The sequence below is a fragment of the Pongo pygmaeus genome, chromosome 6 (genome assembly GCF_028885625.2).
Source record: "Pongo pygmaeus isolate AG05252 chromosome 6, NHGRI_mPonPyg2-v2.0_pri, whole genome shotgun sequence".
NCBI lineage: Eukaryota > Metazoa > Chordata > Mammalia > Primates > Hominidae > Pongo > Pongo pygmaeus.
In genome coordinates, this window is record NC_072379.2 from 143,635,266 (window position 1) to 143,653,216 (window position 17,951).

The 17,951-nt window shown below is 36.5% G+C and overlaps 1 protein-coding gene across 6 annotated transcripts in view; it reads right to left on the bottom strand.

Moving 5' to 3' along the window:
• The window catches only part of TPK1 (thiamin pyrophosphokinase 1), a 380,984-nt gene that overhangs the window by 131,932 nt on the left and 231,101 nt on the right, over positions 1 to 17,951 (bottom strand). For 4 of the 6 annotated variants that reach the window (XM_054495232.2, XM_054495231.2, XM_063667932.1 and 1 more), the window contains exon 7: positions 5,246 to 5,392. The exons of the other annotated variants lie outside the window; for them this stretch is intronic. In XM_054495232.2, the coding sequence (XP_054351207.1) occupies positions 5,246 to 5,392 (147 nt within the window). The remainder of the gene's footprint in view (positions 1 to 5,245; positions 5,393 to 17,951) is intronic. 6 annotated transcript variants of the gene reach the window in all.

Consider the following 17,951-nt stretch of genomic DNA (forward strand, 5'->3'; position numbering starts at 1 on the left):
TTCCTTAAGGATACAGCAACAAGATGAGGTATATCCTTAAAGTGCATCCAAGATTTATGTTACTTGAAAATAATATCATAGGGGAAGAAACATATATGTACACATACATACACACACACATATATTTATATATACACATGCACACACCAACTGGCCATCAGTTATACACTGCTGATGGATAATTACCAGCCTATGGGCTGTGACTTGTTTCAAGAGTTTATTATTTGCATCTTAGTCCATTAACCCCACGAAGGAGGAAATGTAATGTTGTGGAAAAAGTGTTGAGACAAAACACTTCACTGTGTGACCATATTATCCTGCTTTTCTCCCAGTATTGTTATAAGGCTCAGATGAGATGCTTCTTGTAAGAGTATCAGTATTCTCTTCCTCCTCAACAACTATATGTTAACTTTCATTTAAAAAAAAATTAAAAATTTAAAGTTTTAAATTCATTCTTTATTTGGCGCTAAAGCACATGAGACATTTTCTTAAGCCTACGTTTGCAATATTTTTAAATGATTTCAGTTTAAATTTATAACATTTCTCCTGCCCGTCCGGACTGTGACTGTATGTTCTAAAAATAATGAACAGTCTGCTGTAGATGTCCATTCTGAATACCGTCCCCAAAGTATGCACACCATGTAATGTATAGGCACATTTAGTGCATGTATCACATATATTAATAACGCAGTTATATGAAGTAACACCTGACAGAGCCAGTTCAGCCCCAGTGGTGCAAGTCTCACTTCTAGGACGTAGAATGCTTCTGTGCAGTAATTTTATAGTAGTTTTTGTTTTTGTTTGTTTTTTGAGACGAAGTTTTGCTCTTGTTGCCCAGGTTACAGCGCAGTGGCGCAATCTCGGCTCACTGCAACCTCCACCTCCCATGTTCAAGCGATTCTCCTGCTTCAGCCTTCCAAGTAGCTGGGATTACAGGCATGCACCACCACGCCTGGCTAATTTTGTATTTTTAGTAGAGACCAGGTTTCACCATGTTGGTCAGGCTGGTCTCAAACTCCTGACCTCAGGTGATCGGCCCGGTCGGCCTCCCAAAGTGCTGGGATTATAGGCGTGAGCCACCACACCCGGTCTATAGTAGTTTTTAACTGATCTTTAGTATTAATTCCATTCACAGGAATACAATTAAAACTTGTTTCCAATATGGTGGGTCACATGAGATCCATCCATATCTTAAACCCCTAAACATATTCACTTCAACATATGCATTTGTGTTACTAATTTTCTTGCTATTCTCTTACTAAAAGTGATAGAAAAGCAGACAGCCAGGCTGTGTCTCGAGAAAGAACTCCCCAGAACAGAGTGGCCAAGACGAGCAAAGGCTGCACTGCTAACCTCACAGGTGGAAGCCTGTGCCTGCCATTGTCACTCCCTTAAAGAACAGAGAGTGTAATCTTGCATGAGCTTTTTGCACCACACTATGTAATAATTACTTCCTCAGGATAAGGTAATTTTGTAGTTATTCCAATGACACAAAATCGAAATTATCACAGAGAGAATCTACATTGCATTATATTTGGGGATTTGGCTACGCAGGTACCCCTAACATGTTTACCACTTTAGAGAACTGGGGATTCCACCTTAATAACTAACTAAAGTCTAACACATTGTATGTTACATTCCTATAAGTTATGTAGGGTCATGATTCCAGAATTTCTTTCAAGATATCCATGTCTGGCAGTTTGAGAGAGACTTGCTTTGTAAGTCAGTGTTTCCTCTTCCTGGGCCCACAAGCTTCATTTCCTAGAGTGCCTTTGCAGTTGGGCTGGGGCGGCGGAACTTCATTCCTGTGGAAGGTGACACAGGTTATAGGCAGGCCTGGCCTTTAAAAAACGTGGTGCCACATTCTAGCAATCAGTTTCCCTGCTTCAGCAATGTGTTCCAGTTAGCTTAGCTATAAAATGTGGGATGCCTCTCAAGCCACATCAGATATTCTATTAATAAGAAAAAAAAAACTTAATAAACCTAATCTTGGAAAGCCTCTCAGATCTGGAGTTGATCATTACTGCAACATAGACGGCGTGTGGGGAGTAACTGAGGTACAGAGGCAATATGATAGATTAGTGCCCTGGCCAACTGAAAACAATAAAAATACTTTAAAAAAAATTAAGATAATCTTCTAAAATGCATCAAACGTATCTTGTTAAAAAAAAGAATTCTAGGAGGCAGAGGCTGCAGTGAGCCGAGATCACGCCACTGCACTCCAGCCTGGGCAACAGAGGGAGATTCTGTCTCCAAAAAAAAAGAAAAAGAAAGAAAAACGAATTTTGCCCAGAAGCCAAAAACTACATTTTGATATAAAAAGAAGGCCAAGGCTAACTTTCATCTGGAGAGTGTTTAGCAAATCAGATGAACCTGAGCTTCAGTTTCTAAAGCCCTGAAGTATGGAAAGTTGTCAGAAGACAAAGCCCAAGACCTTCCCAAGGTGGACATCTAAAAGGATGCTGTACCACGTAAAGCAGAGATCCGAAATATCAAGATGAATATGAATAACACTCCCACTGGTCTGCTAGGAAAAGTGGCCAACCAAACTTTGGCACTCCATAACTGAGAAGATGAGAAAAGTCTCCCCTGAGCATTTGCAACCAGACATCAAATTCTCAGCAGTGTCACATTCAGAGTCTACACTGACAACGTGGTCCAAAATAGTCTCAGACAAAATGTCCTAAGTAGTTAGTGCTCCCACAGAACTGGGCTACAAGTCCACTCAGCAGCCAGGCAAAAGCAAATATAAATTCTCCTTGGATTTACTTTTAACCCACGCCTCAAATAATTCCCACACGTAAAGTTCTCAGAAATGTGAGGTCCCGGCTGAAAATCATAAAACAGAAGGAACTGAGGTCATGAAATATGAAAGCAAAAGTGAACATAAAAGGCAGCTGACTTACACTAGAATTATTCTAGACTACAAAACCAGTTTGATAATTATGTTTTAAGAAAGAGCCCCTTGAAAATGTGAGTAAAGGGCAAGCGTGTAAGAAAGAATAATCATGGCAGGAATTAAAAATGCCGAGGGTGGGTCTAGTGGCAGATAGGTAGAGCTGAAGCGGGACAGTGAACAGAACACAGAGGTGGTGAAGAACTTCAGAATGAAGCCCAGAGAGATTAAGACATAGAAAATATGAAAGTGCTGAGATATATATGATACAAGTAGAGGATCTTAAATAGATTTAATTGGAGGTACAGAAGAAAAGAGAAAAAGAATAGGGCAATATTTGAAAACATAATGGTTGAGAGTTTTCCAGAAATGATGACAGAGAACAATCTATAGATGGAAGAAAATCCAATGAATCCCAAGCCAAAGGCATTTCAGAAAGCTCATAATTATACCAATTATAGGGAAAATACAGAAACCCAAAACAGTAAAAATACCTTAATGTAGAAGTCATATTTTAGATGTGGCTTTTTCTATCAGTGAATCTGCCAATTATAATTTTAAAAAGTATTGTACTACATCTTTAACTAGTAATATATTGACCAGAGCATCTATACAGAGACAAGTTACAACTGAATACTTTAGCAGTCATACCATCAATTCAGTGCAATATAAGAAAGCTCATTGCTTCACAATAGTAGTAAGTTTGAAACTTCAGAAACTGTTGGGAGTCTATGGGTATTTAACAAATTTGATAACAAATCTAAAAAGCATATCTGTACTGCTAACCAAAATCTTTTAATGACTTTCCAAAACCTATGGCAAAAAGAAGTTCACATTCCATTTTGTGGAATTTAAAGTTCTTCATAATCAGTATCTCAATTAGTTTTCTAGTCTTATCTTCTGGCATTTTTCCATACCACAGCCCATATTTTAGCTGCACAGAATTACCTACAAATCCTATAACACATCCTGCATCTCCATGTTTCTTTCCTGGCTCCTCTTGAATTAAATAACTTTCCCATCATCTTCCATAGCAAGAATCTATTCACCCTTGAAGATTCTGTTGAATTGTAAGCTCAGTAGAAGGCATGTTGCATGAAAGGATTTCTGTTTGTATTGTTAACTGCTCTATCCCTAGAAAGGAGCCTGGCAAACAGCAGGTACTCAGTAAATGTTTGTTGAATTAATTGAGTAAATACAATGTGAGTGCCTCTGTGAAGACTTTTCTTACTACACACATGCCCCAGTTTTCTGTTATTTCATTTTTTGGTACTAATCTTTCAACACTGCATTGTGATTACATTTGTATAAATGGATCTTTCACTGCACTTAATCTGGAGAGCAAAGATCACATGCAACTATTTATTTTTATCCTTAATTGCTATGCAGTGCAACAAATACATAGAAGGCAGTCTGTAACGGTTGACGAAATAAATGGATACTATAGTTTGAAATCTGAATTCTTCTTCTCCCCTTCCATATTTATCCAGAAAGCAACATGGCTAGGACACGCAAAGAGCCAGGAAAAAAATGCAAAACTGGCTAAAGAATAGTGAGCATGCACTAAACCCACCCTATTAACCAAACTACAATTTCTAGTAATGCCAGGCTACAGATGGCGGGTAGCAACAGGGTAGCAGCAAAATGTAAGTAGTAGACTACAATGAGAGGCAAAAATGGAAAGAACTGTCCACTATCTTTTAAAAAAAGTTACCAAATGATATTTTAAAACTGAACTCCACCAATAAACCTCATAAAATTTGTTTGTTTAGTAAGAATTCTGTTCTATGCACTACATTGAGAGAAAATGTCATTAATGTTTATCACTGGAAATGAAAGACATCATTAGAAATTATTCTGAGACAGAGAAACTAATCACCAGGCAACTTATAAATAGTAAAAGCTAAAGATTGTCTTCTAAATGCCTAACGAAATCAAACCCAGTTTCCAATTATATTCAATGATAATGACAACACTCAAAATACATAAGAATTACATTAGCAACATTTGCCAAGCCTTGTGTTTCCCCTATTGAGGTTTTTCTCAAATGTCATTCACATTCAGCTGTTTAAAACGCAAAAGTGCTCAATTTAATTCTTAGTCGATTTAGAGTTACAACATTTTCTCTTGTTTTCTAGACACAATAAAATGAAAACTTTCAGGATTCTCCTCTACATTTTTGCTGGTCAGTGACCTGGGGCAAAACTAAAGTGGCCACAAGAAAGCACACATGTTCAATTCCACTCACAGTTCAAAGACCCAAGCAGGGCCAATGTTTTCTCCTAGTCTACTCAAGTGGTAGAAGCTTTGTGAAGGAAAGGGCTCACATTATATTCACTTTTGACTTACTGGTTGGAGCAGATAGATCAGCGATTCCTCTTGGATTATTATAATTGGAAAAGGAGTGATGTGAGTTGCTTGGAACAAGGTATTCACAGATGCCATAATCTGGTCAAAACGCCCAGCAAGGCCTCCCAGTGTCACGATCACATCAACCTAAGCAAGGAAGGTAAAACTGGGAGTCACATAGAGTCACATATAAAAAATAAGTAAAAATACAGAATATTGTTTAAGTTTCAAAATAATACATTAAAAAGGCTTAATGTGTGATCCATAAAGATGGCATGACTTTAGAATAATAACCTGTTAACCAAGCACCAATAGAACTTATTCAATTCCTAGAGAAATAGGTGGTATCAGGTCATGAAGCCAAATGTTGTGTTTCTTTGGTTCAATGGTTATACCAGGGATTTTGCAAAGTGCTTTACATACAAGATGTTCAAGAGTTTGACGAATGAATAAATGAAGACATTGCAAGAAAAGACTCACTAGCCTAAAGAAGAAATAGATTAATTGCCATACTGTGGGAATGTACACTTCAAAATGGGGTTCCATAACAACACTAAAAGTAAATTACAGAGAAGAACCAAGTTCTGAAATGAGTTTCCTATTTGTGACCTTATCAGAATGTAAGAAGAATGGGAATTTTTACTAAGGGTAACATGCTTCACGTTAAGCTTAAAATATTTTAAGACAGGCAAACCAATAGCTAAAAGAGTATAACTGGATTGTTTGTAACACAAAGGATAAATGCTTCAGGGGATGGATATCCCAGTTTCCATGATGTGATTATTACACACTGCACGCCTGTACTAAAATATCTGTATGTTCCCCCAGAAATATATACATCTAGTATGTACCCAGGAACATCAAAAATTAAAAATCAAAGAAACCAGGCAGGCCGCGCGTGGTGGCTCACGCCTGTAATCCCAGCACTTTGGGAGGCTGAGGCAGGCGGATGACGAGGTCAAGAGATCGAGATCATCCTGGCCAACATGATGAAACCCTGTCTCTACTAAAAATACAAAAATTAGCTGGGCCCACATGGTGGTGTGCACCTGTAGTCCCAGCTACTGGGGAGGCTAAGGCAGGAGAATCACTTGAACCCGGGAGGCAGAGGTTGCGGTGAGCCGAGATTGTGCCACTGCACTCCAGCCTGGGCAACAGAGTGAGACACTGTCTCACAAAAAAGAAAAAAAGAAACAGAAACCAGGCAAACCATGTATCTAAGGGATCTATTATTCTCCTTGGAGATCTTTTTAGAATTCGAAGAATTAGGTTTTGTGTTTCAGAAAGACCATGTACTCTAGGAAGTATGTATTACTCCAAATACACAGGCAATGTCCAGGACATCTGTTAATATTCAGAGGAAAGAGTTAACTTGTAAGCAATTAGACATAGACTTATCAAAGGGATGGCTTCTGTTTGTGATATCAAGTTAGGTAAATGATTTCTATTTATGTTTTGGAGGCCTTATTAAGAGGGCCACTACAGACCAGTTGGGAAAGGCCCAGAGATTATTTATGACTTCAGGAAAACTAGAGCATTTGCCTTAAACTGAAGACAAATACGTAAATAAGAAATTGTATACAAAATACAGAGAAAGTTCTAAGGCTGCAGTAAAAAGCTCATGGCATATTCCTATCCACATAATCCTAAATTCATATCAGAAGCAAGGCCTGATAAAAGTTTATTCGCTATACAGAATCTGAAATCCCTTTTTTAGGTTCTCAATTTTTCATTACTATACGCTAAGCCTTGAGGGATCCCATAACCTTTAAGACTGAAATTTAATCCCCATCTTCTACAATGGGATATCATGATGAATAAGCAATATCTGTAAATCAATCATTAAATTTTTCAGAAGAAAGTAGCAGCAAGATTACTTCTCATCACTACTTATTTTCCCTACAGCAAATATTTAGCAAGATTGATTAAAAACACTAGAGGATCAATGCAAGCTGCAGGTGGGACAGAAAAGGAATTGGCTTTGGATCATTTTTGCAGTTCTTTAGTTCTGGCTGTAAGTAGGACATGTGATCTTCACAGAGATATCAGAAATAGGACAGTGTTCAATCTAAAACAGACCATTTATAGACTGCAAGTGTGTCTTTTCTATGTGAACCCAAACCCCGGTGCATTTATTTCTAACATCACCCAGTCATACTTTGTTATAAACATTGACATCCTTGTGAATCTCTCCTTCTAGAGGAGGCCTATGAATCACAGCCACTAGTACAGTGTTTGCAACAGAGTAGACTACAGGTATTTACTGAGCTTCCCTTGAGCATATAAATACTCAGGAAAAACTGAATAAATAACCAGAGAGGCAAGAAGCTAATTATTAGGCTGAGTTAACATCACCTAACTCCTACAAAATAGTACTTTCTTACTTGGAAATGATTCCAACAGGTAGTAGCTTTTGAAAAAAAGCGAACACGTCATATTTATTAGCTCAGATATACATCCGATGCTTTTAAAAGCTTTATTTACAAGCTAATGACAAGAAAAATTCAACCAGTGTTTGCTGATCATTTACCATGTGCTAGGAAATATCCTAAACACTTAGGATATATCAGCAAAAATACATAAGCCCCTGCCTTCATGGAGTTAATATTCAAATGAAGGATAATATACACTCGATAAAAAGGTTTTTTCAAATGAATATATAAGTTAGAATGTGAAAAAGGTGGTAAATGCTAAAAAAGAATAATAGAGTGGAGAAAGGAAGATAAAAAATGTTGGTTGGAGGGATGTTTCAACTTTAAATAAGATAGCTACAGTAGGCTGCAATGAAAAAGTAATAAAGTAGAAAAAGACTTGAAAAGTTGAGGGAATTAGCCACATATGTGGACATCTGGGGCAGGAGAGTAGGGGGTGGGATGATGTTTCAGAGAACAGACTATAGTAATATAGTGACAATGTTCCATGGCTACAGGCATTGGCAAAGAGCTTTAGGAGTTAAGTTGCTAGAGCAAAATGAAAAATTAGTAGAAGTAGGAAAAATCAGGGTAAAATGCAAGTGTTAGATTTGTATAGAGCTTTGTTAAGTCATTGTAAAGTCCTTGGTTTTTATTAACATTAAATCGGGCCCATTTTGGGCTGAGGATTGATAAGATCTATATATTTTAAAAAGTCACCATGCTGAGCGTGTTGAGAATGAACTGTGGAAAGGCAAGAAGGAAAGTCAGGAAATATAAAGAGATCATTATAGTAATACAGATAAGAGATAAGTTTGTTACCCCTTATTACTCCATCAAACATGATTATCCATGGCATCTACACAGCAAAACTCAGTGGTCAATTCCAAGTCCTTTTATTACTTAATCCTTCAGCAATATCTGACAAGTGAAAAAAAGTAAGGATAGCTTAAGAGACTTATGGGACACCATCAAATATAACAACTTACACATTATTGGTGTACTAGGAGAAGAAGAGAAAGAGAAAGGAACAGAAAATATATTTGAAGAAACAATGGCAGAAAACATCCCCAGCCTGGGGAAGGAAATAGAAAGCAAATCCAAGAAGCCTATGATAAATCAAATAAGATAAATGCAAAAAAGACCCACACCAAGGCACATCACTGTCAAAATGTCAAAAGTTAGGGTGTTGAAAGCAGCAAGGAAAAGTGAATTGTCACAAGTAAAGGAATCTCCACAAAAGTATCAGTGTATTTCTCAGCAGAAATATTGCAGGCCAGAAGGGAGTTAAATGATACATTCAAAATCCTGAAGGGGGATGGGGGTTGTTCTGTCAACCAAGAATACTACTGCCAGCAATCTTGTCTTTTGAAAATGAAGAGGTAATAAACACTTACTCAGACAAACAAAAACTGAGAGAGCTTATCATCACTAGACTTGTCTTATAAGAAATGCCAAAGGGCGTTCTTCAAGCAGAAGAGGATACTAATTAGTAACATTAAAATATATGGAAATATAAAACTTTAAGTATAAAAGCAAGTATATTGTCAAATCCAATACACTCTAACACCGAAACAGTGCTGGGTAAACAATTATACCTCTAGTATAAAGGATAAAAGGCAAAATTACTAAAAACAAAACTACAGCTTTAATAATTTTTCAAGTGATTATATATTATAAAAAACATAAAGCAAGACATTAAAAACATAAAATGTGGGAAGTAGAAGAGTAAATGTGTAGTGTGTATGTGATCAAAATTAAGCTGTTATCAATTTAAAATAGCCAGTTTTAAGTATAAGATGTTTTATGTAAGCCTCAGGGTAACCACAAAGCAAAATCCTATAAGAGATACACAAAAGATAAGAAGAAAAGATCTAAAGCATACTACTACACGGAGCCATCAAACCACAAAGGAAGAACACAAGAGGAAAAAAAAAGAACAGAAGATCTGAAAAACAATTGCTCTACAGAAAACAATGAACAAAATGGCACTAGTAAGTCTGCACCTATCAATAATTATTTAAATGTAAATGGATTAACTTTTCTAATCAAAAAGCATAGAGTGGTTGAATATATTGTTTTAAAGACTCAACATGGAATGCCTTTTTTATTCCTTCATTTTCAGTCTATGAGTGTCCTTTAAAGACTTGCTTTACTTTAAAGGACACTTGTAGGCTGAAGATGAAGGAATAAAAAAGACATTCCATGAAAATGGAAACAAAAAGAATGCAGGGGCAGCTGTACATAATACAAACAAAATAGACTTTAGGTAGAAAACAGTAAAAATAGACAAAGAAGATTCTTATATACTGACAAAGGGATCAATTCATCAAGAGGATATAACAATTGTAAATATATGTCCACCCAACATTAGAGCACCTAAATATATAAAGTAAACATTAAGAGATCTGAAAGGAGACAAAGACTTCAACACAATACTAGTAGGAGATTTCAATACCCCACTTCAAACATTAGAAACATTAGACAGGTCATCCAGACAGAAAATCAATAAGAAAACACTGGACTTGAACTGTACTTTAAAGTACCACAAATGAACCCAAAAGACATATACAGAACATTCTATCCAACAGCAACAGAAGACACACTCTTCTTAAGTACACATGAAACATTCTCCAGAATAGATCATATGTTAGGTCATGGAACAAGTCTAACAAATTTAAGAAGATAAAAATCATATTAAGTATCTTCAACATAGTCCTGAAAGTCCTAGCCAGAGCAATTAGGCAAGAGAAAGAAAGAAAAAGCATTCAAACAGGAAACGATGAAGTGAAATTGTATCTGTTTGTTGATGTCATGATCTTATTAATATATACAGAAAATCCTAAAGAAGCTACCAAAAAATGGTTTAAACTGATAAATTCAGTAAAGTTGTAGGGTGCAAAATAAAAAATCAGTAGTTTCTATATAGTAACAATGAACTGTCTGAAAAAGAAGTGAAGAAAACAATCCCATTAATAATAGGATCAAAAAATGTTTAGGAGTAAATTTAATCAAATTATAAGTGAAAGATCTGAATACTAAAAACTATAAAACATTAATAAAAAATTAAAGATGACACAAATAAAAGATATCCCATATTCTTGAATTGGAAGAATTAATATTGTTAAAATGTCCATATTACTTACAATGCTACAGATTCAATGTAATCCCTATAAAAATTCCAATGTAGTTCTTCACAGAAATAGAAAAAATATTCCTAAAATTCATATGGAGTCATAAAAGACACCAAATAGATAAAGCAATAATCAATAAAAAGAATAAAGCTGGAGGTATCACACTACCAGATTTCAAAATATATTACAATACTATAGTAATCAAAACAGCATACTGACATAAAAACAGATACATCAACCAATGCAATAGGATAGGGAGCTCCAAAATAAACCCACGTATCTACGGTCAATTGATTTGCGACAAAATTGTGAAGAACACACATTGGAGAAAGTGTAGTCTCTTCAATAAATGATGTTGGGAAAACTAGATATCTACATAAGAAAGAAAGAAATTGGAGGCCAGGCATGGTAGTTCATGCTTGTAATCGCAGAACTTACAGAGGCCAAAGCAAGAGGATTGCTTGAGGCCAGGAGTTCAAGACCAGCCTAGGCAACATAGCAAGACCCCATCTCTACCAAATAAATAAATAAATAGATAAATAAATAAATAAAAGATAAAGAGTAAAAAAAATTAGCTTTGCATGGTGGCACACATCTGTAGTCCTAGCTACTGGGGAAGCTAAGGCAGAAGGATCGCTTGAGTCTGGGAGTTGCTTGGGTCCTTACCTCACCCCTTATGAAAGAATCAACTCAAAATATATTAAGGATTTACACATACGAGCAGAAACCATAAAACATAAGAAGAAAACATGGAGAAAAAGCTCTATGACCTACATTGTTCTGGGTAGAAACTCCTTAGATAATGACCCCAAAATCACAAGCTACAAGGGCTAAAACAGACAAATGGGATTGGTTCAAACTAAAAGGCATCTGCACAGCAATAGAAACAATTAATAAAGGAGGCACCCATGAGCTGGGAGAACATATTTGCAAATCATACATCAGATAAGGGGCTACTATTCAAAATATACAAGAAACTCAGACTACTCTGTAACAAGATAACAAATAACCCTTTTTAAATATAGGCAAAGGATTTGAAGACATTTCTGAAAAGAAAACATAGAAATGGCCAACAGATATGTGAAGAAATGCTCAACATGCTTCAATCATCAGATGAATGCAAATTAAAACCACAATGAATTATCACCTCACAACTTTTAGATTGGCTATTATCAAAGAGTTGAAAGATGAGTGTTGGTGAAGATGTGGGGAAAAGGGAAACCTTATACATACACTGTTGGTGGTTTTACAAATTAGTACAGCTATTTTTCAAAAATATGTATGGAATTTCCTCTAAAAACTGAAAATAGAATCATGATATGATCCACCAATCCCACTACTGGGACATACCCAATGGAATGGAAATCGGTATGCTGATGAGATACTTGCATTCATTGCAGCATTATTCACAATAGTCAAGATATGGAAATAACCCAAGTATCCACCAAATGGGTTAAAAACTGTGGTATATATAAATAATGGAATACAATTCAGCCTTTAAAAATAAACTAGGAAATTCTATCATTTGTGACATGAATGAACCTATATAAGCCAGAAACAAAGAAACAAATACTGTCTGATCTCATATGTGGAATCTATAAAAGTCAAAATCATAGAAGTAGAGAGTAAAATGATAATTATCAGAGGCTGGTGTATGGGGGAAAAAAGACATCGGTCAATGAGTACAAAGTTACAGTTAGAAAAAATAAGGTCTGGTGTTCTATTTCACAGCACAGTGATGACAGTTAATAATGTATTATATATTTCAAAATAGCTAAAAGTGAGGATTTTCAGTGTTCTCACCACAAAGAAATGATAAATACTTAAAGTGATGCACATTCAAATTATCCTGATTTGATCATTCCACAATGTATATACATGTATCAAAACATCACTGTGTACCCCATAAACATATACAGTCAATTAAAAATTTAAAAAATATTTGTGCATACATACATAAAGGTACTCAGCACATACCTATTATGCCATATTTTAAATATATAAAATGTAAAAGATCAATTTCTGACTGCTTTCCATATATTTCCCAAAGTCAGGATATTTTACATGGACCTTTTTGTTTACAAGATGAGTGTGATGGGAATAAAGGTGGCCTGTGGTTTTCATATGCAATCCCATCTAGCGAAAAGGACCTTGAAACTCTGGATTAAAACATTGGAGGTCTAGCTATAGCACTGCATGCTACTTAAGTAGCCATGGAACCACATATATGTTACATGACCGCTTTGTGATCTGGGTCACTCATCTGTAAAGGAAGAGGATGCACTAAATTTATTATCATATTTTTCAAGATTCTTTTCACTTATAAGTCCATATAAGCTTCTCCGTTTTTCCACCATAATAAGTTAAATAGTCATAGTGTGTATTTTCTTTAGAAAATAAATGCAAAACTCAGCTTTGCATTATTTACCTTAATAGAATCATGACAAGACTGGTTGAGGGACATATAGCACCAAAAGAGAAATAATTTCATTTTTCTATTATAGCAGTAAAAATCTTTTAGTAAACAAATGACAAGTTTTACTCCATTTGTCCTCAAAAAGGCTTAGAGACAGTATGCATGAAGTCTACAGCAGGCACCGTGGCTGTCAGCATATTTTAATTACAATTACTTCCCATAAATTGAATTCTAGAAATGCATAAATGGACAATTTCTTTGTGGCTCTCCCTGATAGACAGGGTGATCATACAACTTAATGTACAAACTGAGACACTTTTGACAGTAAAAATGGGGCACTATAAATACATTACACCAAGAATACAGGCATAAACTGGGACTATCCCATGTAAGCTGAGGCATATGTTTACCCTACTGTCTGAGAGTTACAACTAACGTTAGCATAGCAACTTAAAAAAATTAAACACTAGGGTATAAAACATTTAGATTATGCTTAATAAGCTTCCTTTAACTCTCAAAGATGTGTACTGCACTCTAGTGAGGCTTCAACAGAATCATGAAATTCTTGGTTTGTTTGATCCTATAATTTGAAGATGGAAGAGCCAATACAGGGTTTGGAGGAATGAGTGGGATCAAGATAGAGCAAGAACAAATAATCTGACCAAAAAAAAAAAGAAGCAATATTAAAACATGTTTCAGTAAGCCTATAAAATAATTCTACTGATTAATATGAAGCTCAATGAGAAACCAGAGAAAGTAAAGAACTCGTATTTTATAGTACCAAGGTATGTTATATGAACAAACACAGGATATATCTTGTTGCATCTTGTCAGGCTGTGGAAGCACTAGTACAGGGATCCTGTTTCCATTTCAAGCAGGCTACATTATAATGTAAGGTCCAGTTTAATGTAAGCATGTTTGGGTGAGGCAGAAATAATGCCTTTGCAATGGCAAAATTTTGAGGCTTCCATTCTTAGATAAGAAAACCAAGGAAATTCTAGATTTATCTCAAATAATTCTTATTTCATCATCGTTGCCACAGCCTTAATTCAGAAATCATAATTCTCACATGGATAATTCCACTGGCATTCTTATCTACAATGTTGCCTCTATAACCAAGCAGTCTTTCAATTGGTTATGACAGTAAGTTGTCCAAATATTAAATCTGAGCTTGCCAATGTTCTGCTTAAAATTAGGTATTGGTGCCGGGCGTGGTGGCTCACGCCTGTAATCCCAGCACTTCGGGAGGCTGAGGCAGGCAGATCATGAGGTCAGGAGATCGAGACCATCCTGGCTAACATGGTGAAACCCCATATCTACTAAAAATACAAAAACTAAGCCGGGCATGGTGGCAGGCGCCTGTAGTCCCAGCTACTTGGGAGGCTGAGGCAGGAGAATGGTGTGAACCCGGGAGGTGGAGGTTGCAGTGAGACAAGATTGTGCCACTGTACTCCAGCCTGGCAGCCTGGGTGACAGAGCGAGACTCCATCTCAAAAGAAAAAAAAAATTAGGTAGTGGTTCTCCAGGCTCTACAAGATGAAGTCCATTTGCCTCCAGTTCTGTCCCATAAATCACATCTTCAACTCCCACCCCACATTTACATTCTAGAAATACAATCAGCCCTCTGTATCCATGGGTTCTGCATCCATTGGTTTCAACCAACTATGGATCAAAAATATACAGAAAAAAAACTGTGTCTGTACTGAACATGGGCAGATTTTTTTCCTTGTCGTTATTCCTTAATCAATACAGTATAACAATTATTACATAGTATTGACATTGCATTAGGTATTATAAATAATCTAGAGATGACTTAAAGTATACAGAATGATGTACATAGGTTATATGCAAATACTATGCCATTTTATATCAGGGACATGAGCGTCCACAGATTTTGGTATGCACGGTAGGTCCTGGAACAAATCCCCCATAGATACCAAGGGACAACCATACTTTAATTCTCAGAACACGGCTGTGCATGGTGGCTCACACCTATAATTCCAGCACTCTGGGAGGCCGAGGCAGACAGATCACCTGAAGTCAGGAGTTTGAGACCAGCCTGATCAATATGATGAAACCCCATCTCTACTAAAAACACAAAAATTAGCTGGAGATGGTGGCATGAGCCTGTTATCACATGGTGATGCACATCTGTAGTCCCAGCTACTTGGGAGGCTGAGGCAGGAGAATCGCTTGAACCCGGGAGGAGGAGGTTGCAGTGATCCGAGATCGCGCCATTGCACTCCAGCCTGGGAAACAAGAGCAAAACTCCGTCTCAAAAAAAAAAAAAAGTCTCAGAAAACATCAAAAGATTTCCAACTTTAGTGCTTAAACTATCACCTTTCCCCTCCTTTCCTTGTAAAGCATGTAATTACTGTAAATATTTCCAAAAGATGCCTAACTCCACCACCTAAAAAAGTGAACTTGGTTGGATAGAATGTTTTCATCCTACTTTTCTAAACTCTTAACATAGTGTTATTAAGAAATGTCATAAATATGTTGTCTTAGCTCTGGCTGCTTTAACAAATTAGACTGAGCAGCTAAACAACATTTATTTCTCATAGTTCTGGAGGCTGGAAAGCCCAAGAGCAAGGTGTCAGCAGACGCAGTTCTGGTGAGGACCCTCTTCCTGGTTTGCAGATGGCCATCTATTCATTGCATCCTCACATGGTCACGGCAGAGAGTAGAGAGGAACAAGCTCTTTTTTTATAAGGGCTAATCCGACTCATGAAGTCTCCACCCTCCTGAACAAATTACCTTCCAAAGACCCAACCTCCTAAATACAATCACACTGGGGGTAGGATTACAACATATGAATTTTGGGAGACACAAACACTCAGTCTATAACACATGATTATAAACAATCTTTTTTTTCCAACATGTTATTTTTTTAAAAAAGGTGTTTTTAAAAAAGGAGAAGGAACACACACATGAAGAGTCAGCAATGTATACACGCTTCTTTGCATCTGAAAAACTACGGGAGCTGTGATGAGGATCTGTGCTAAGATATGTGTCTGTTATAAACCATAATCCCCTGATAAAAGTTTTAGCATAAAATCCCAGGCAGCCTATACCTTCATTAACTCTCTAGCACTGATGCCCCTGTACCTCTCTGGAGAGCTCAGCCAAGGGACTCCAACTTCCTTGCATAAGTAGAAGAAGAAAGTCTTGCTGGCAGAGGTCCTTGACACACTAAGATGGGAACCAGCAGTAGAAGAGTCCAGGAGAGACTGACCAACCCCAGTGAAGTTCTCTGCTAGCTTGTTAAAGGAAGCAAATGTAAATATTGCCTGAAACCAGGGTGTATGTGTGATTATTACATTCTCTCAGGACTGCCTCTTCTTTGACATCCCAGAATTAAGGGGTTTACCTTTAACTTTGAATACTCAAAACAAACACTTCCCTTATTCTGGTTAGCCCTTACTATACCTTCAAGACTCAGCAGACTGACCACCTCCACTAGGAAGGAGTCTTTGAACACTCTAGGCTGGAAAACGTTTGCTTCAATGGGCTTCTCACCTACCCTATCAGACTTCTACTATAGCACTACTGACACTGTATCAAGATAATCTGATTACAAGTGCATCTACCACAAAAGACAGGACAGTCTGAGAGTCAGAAACTCGGTCTCATTCAGTTTGCATTTCTCAATCTATAATACCTAGCAGAGTGCCTGGCACATGCATAATAGATGTTTGTTAGCTGAATAGTTATAGTTTTGAGGTTTCAATTTTGTCAAAAAAGATCAATCAGCACCAAGTATATACTTTAAGGCTAATTTCTGAGGTCTCTATTCCTTTCTCAAATTCTTGTTGGAGAAAATGACTAAAGTATTGTTCTTCAAAGAACACTGTAATTGGTTCTTTTATTACTGTCATTAGATTTTCCATCCTTCAATGCAGCTTGCATACAACCATTACATTATTTTTCTAAATTGCCTTATGATTTTCTGTTCAAAATTTTTTAATAGCTTACCATTATCTATATAGATCAAGGTTCAAATTTCTTATCTAGAAATTAAAGATTCTTCATATGTTGACCCCAAACAACCTAAATCTGATGACTGCTGTGACATTTCTCCTCCTTTAGAGCACTCCCTAGCTACAATGGATGCAGTGCTTTTATCATAGGTGTGTTCTGTTTACCCTCAGATTGCTTCAAAGAATCTCTGAAAGCACTTTAATTTCAGGTACTCTGGTCATGACAATGTATAGGACAATGACAGAGAGTTCACTCCCTGAACAATGAAAACCTTTTCTGATTCACCCTGGGCAAGGATTTTGAATCTTTTAATTAAACATTTCAAGCCTGGCTGCCTTATGATTTTGTAATAATCATGGTTGTAATAATAGTGCTTTCCTCACAAAGCTGTCTTGAATATTGACATTTCCTTGATTAACTGGACTATAGGTTTTCAAGCCAGACCAGTGAGATCCCTATAGATGGGACATTTTTTGCACATAAACAAAAACAACAGCATTATATCTAGAAAATGTAGAAATGTGTTATTTTTCTTCCCCATATAAATATACCATGGGACAGGAAGGGCAAATATGCATGTATTTACATTTCCCTATATCAGAAGTGAGTGATAACGAGAGTTGAATGGAATAAAAAAACCCTTGTGGGAAGTTTCTTTTTTAACATAATTTTATTCAACTTATCTTTGCTGAAAATTAAATTCTTTGAGGAGAAGAGTAGGAATTATGAGTAAATAACAATACATAAAATTAGGGTCTGTATAA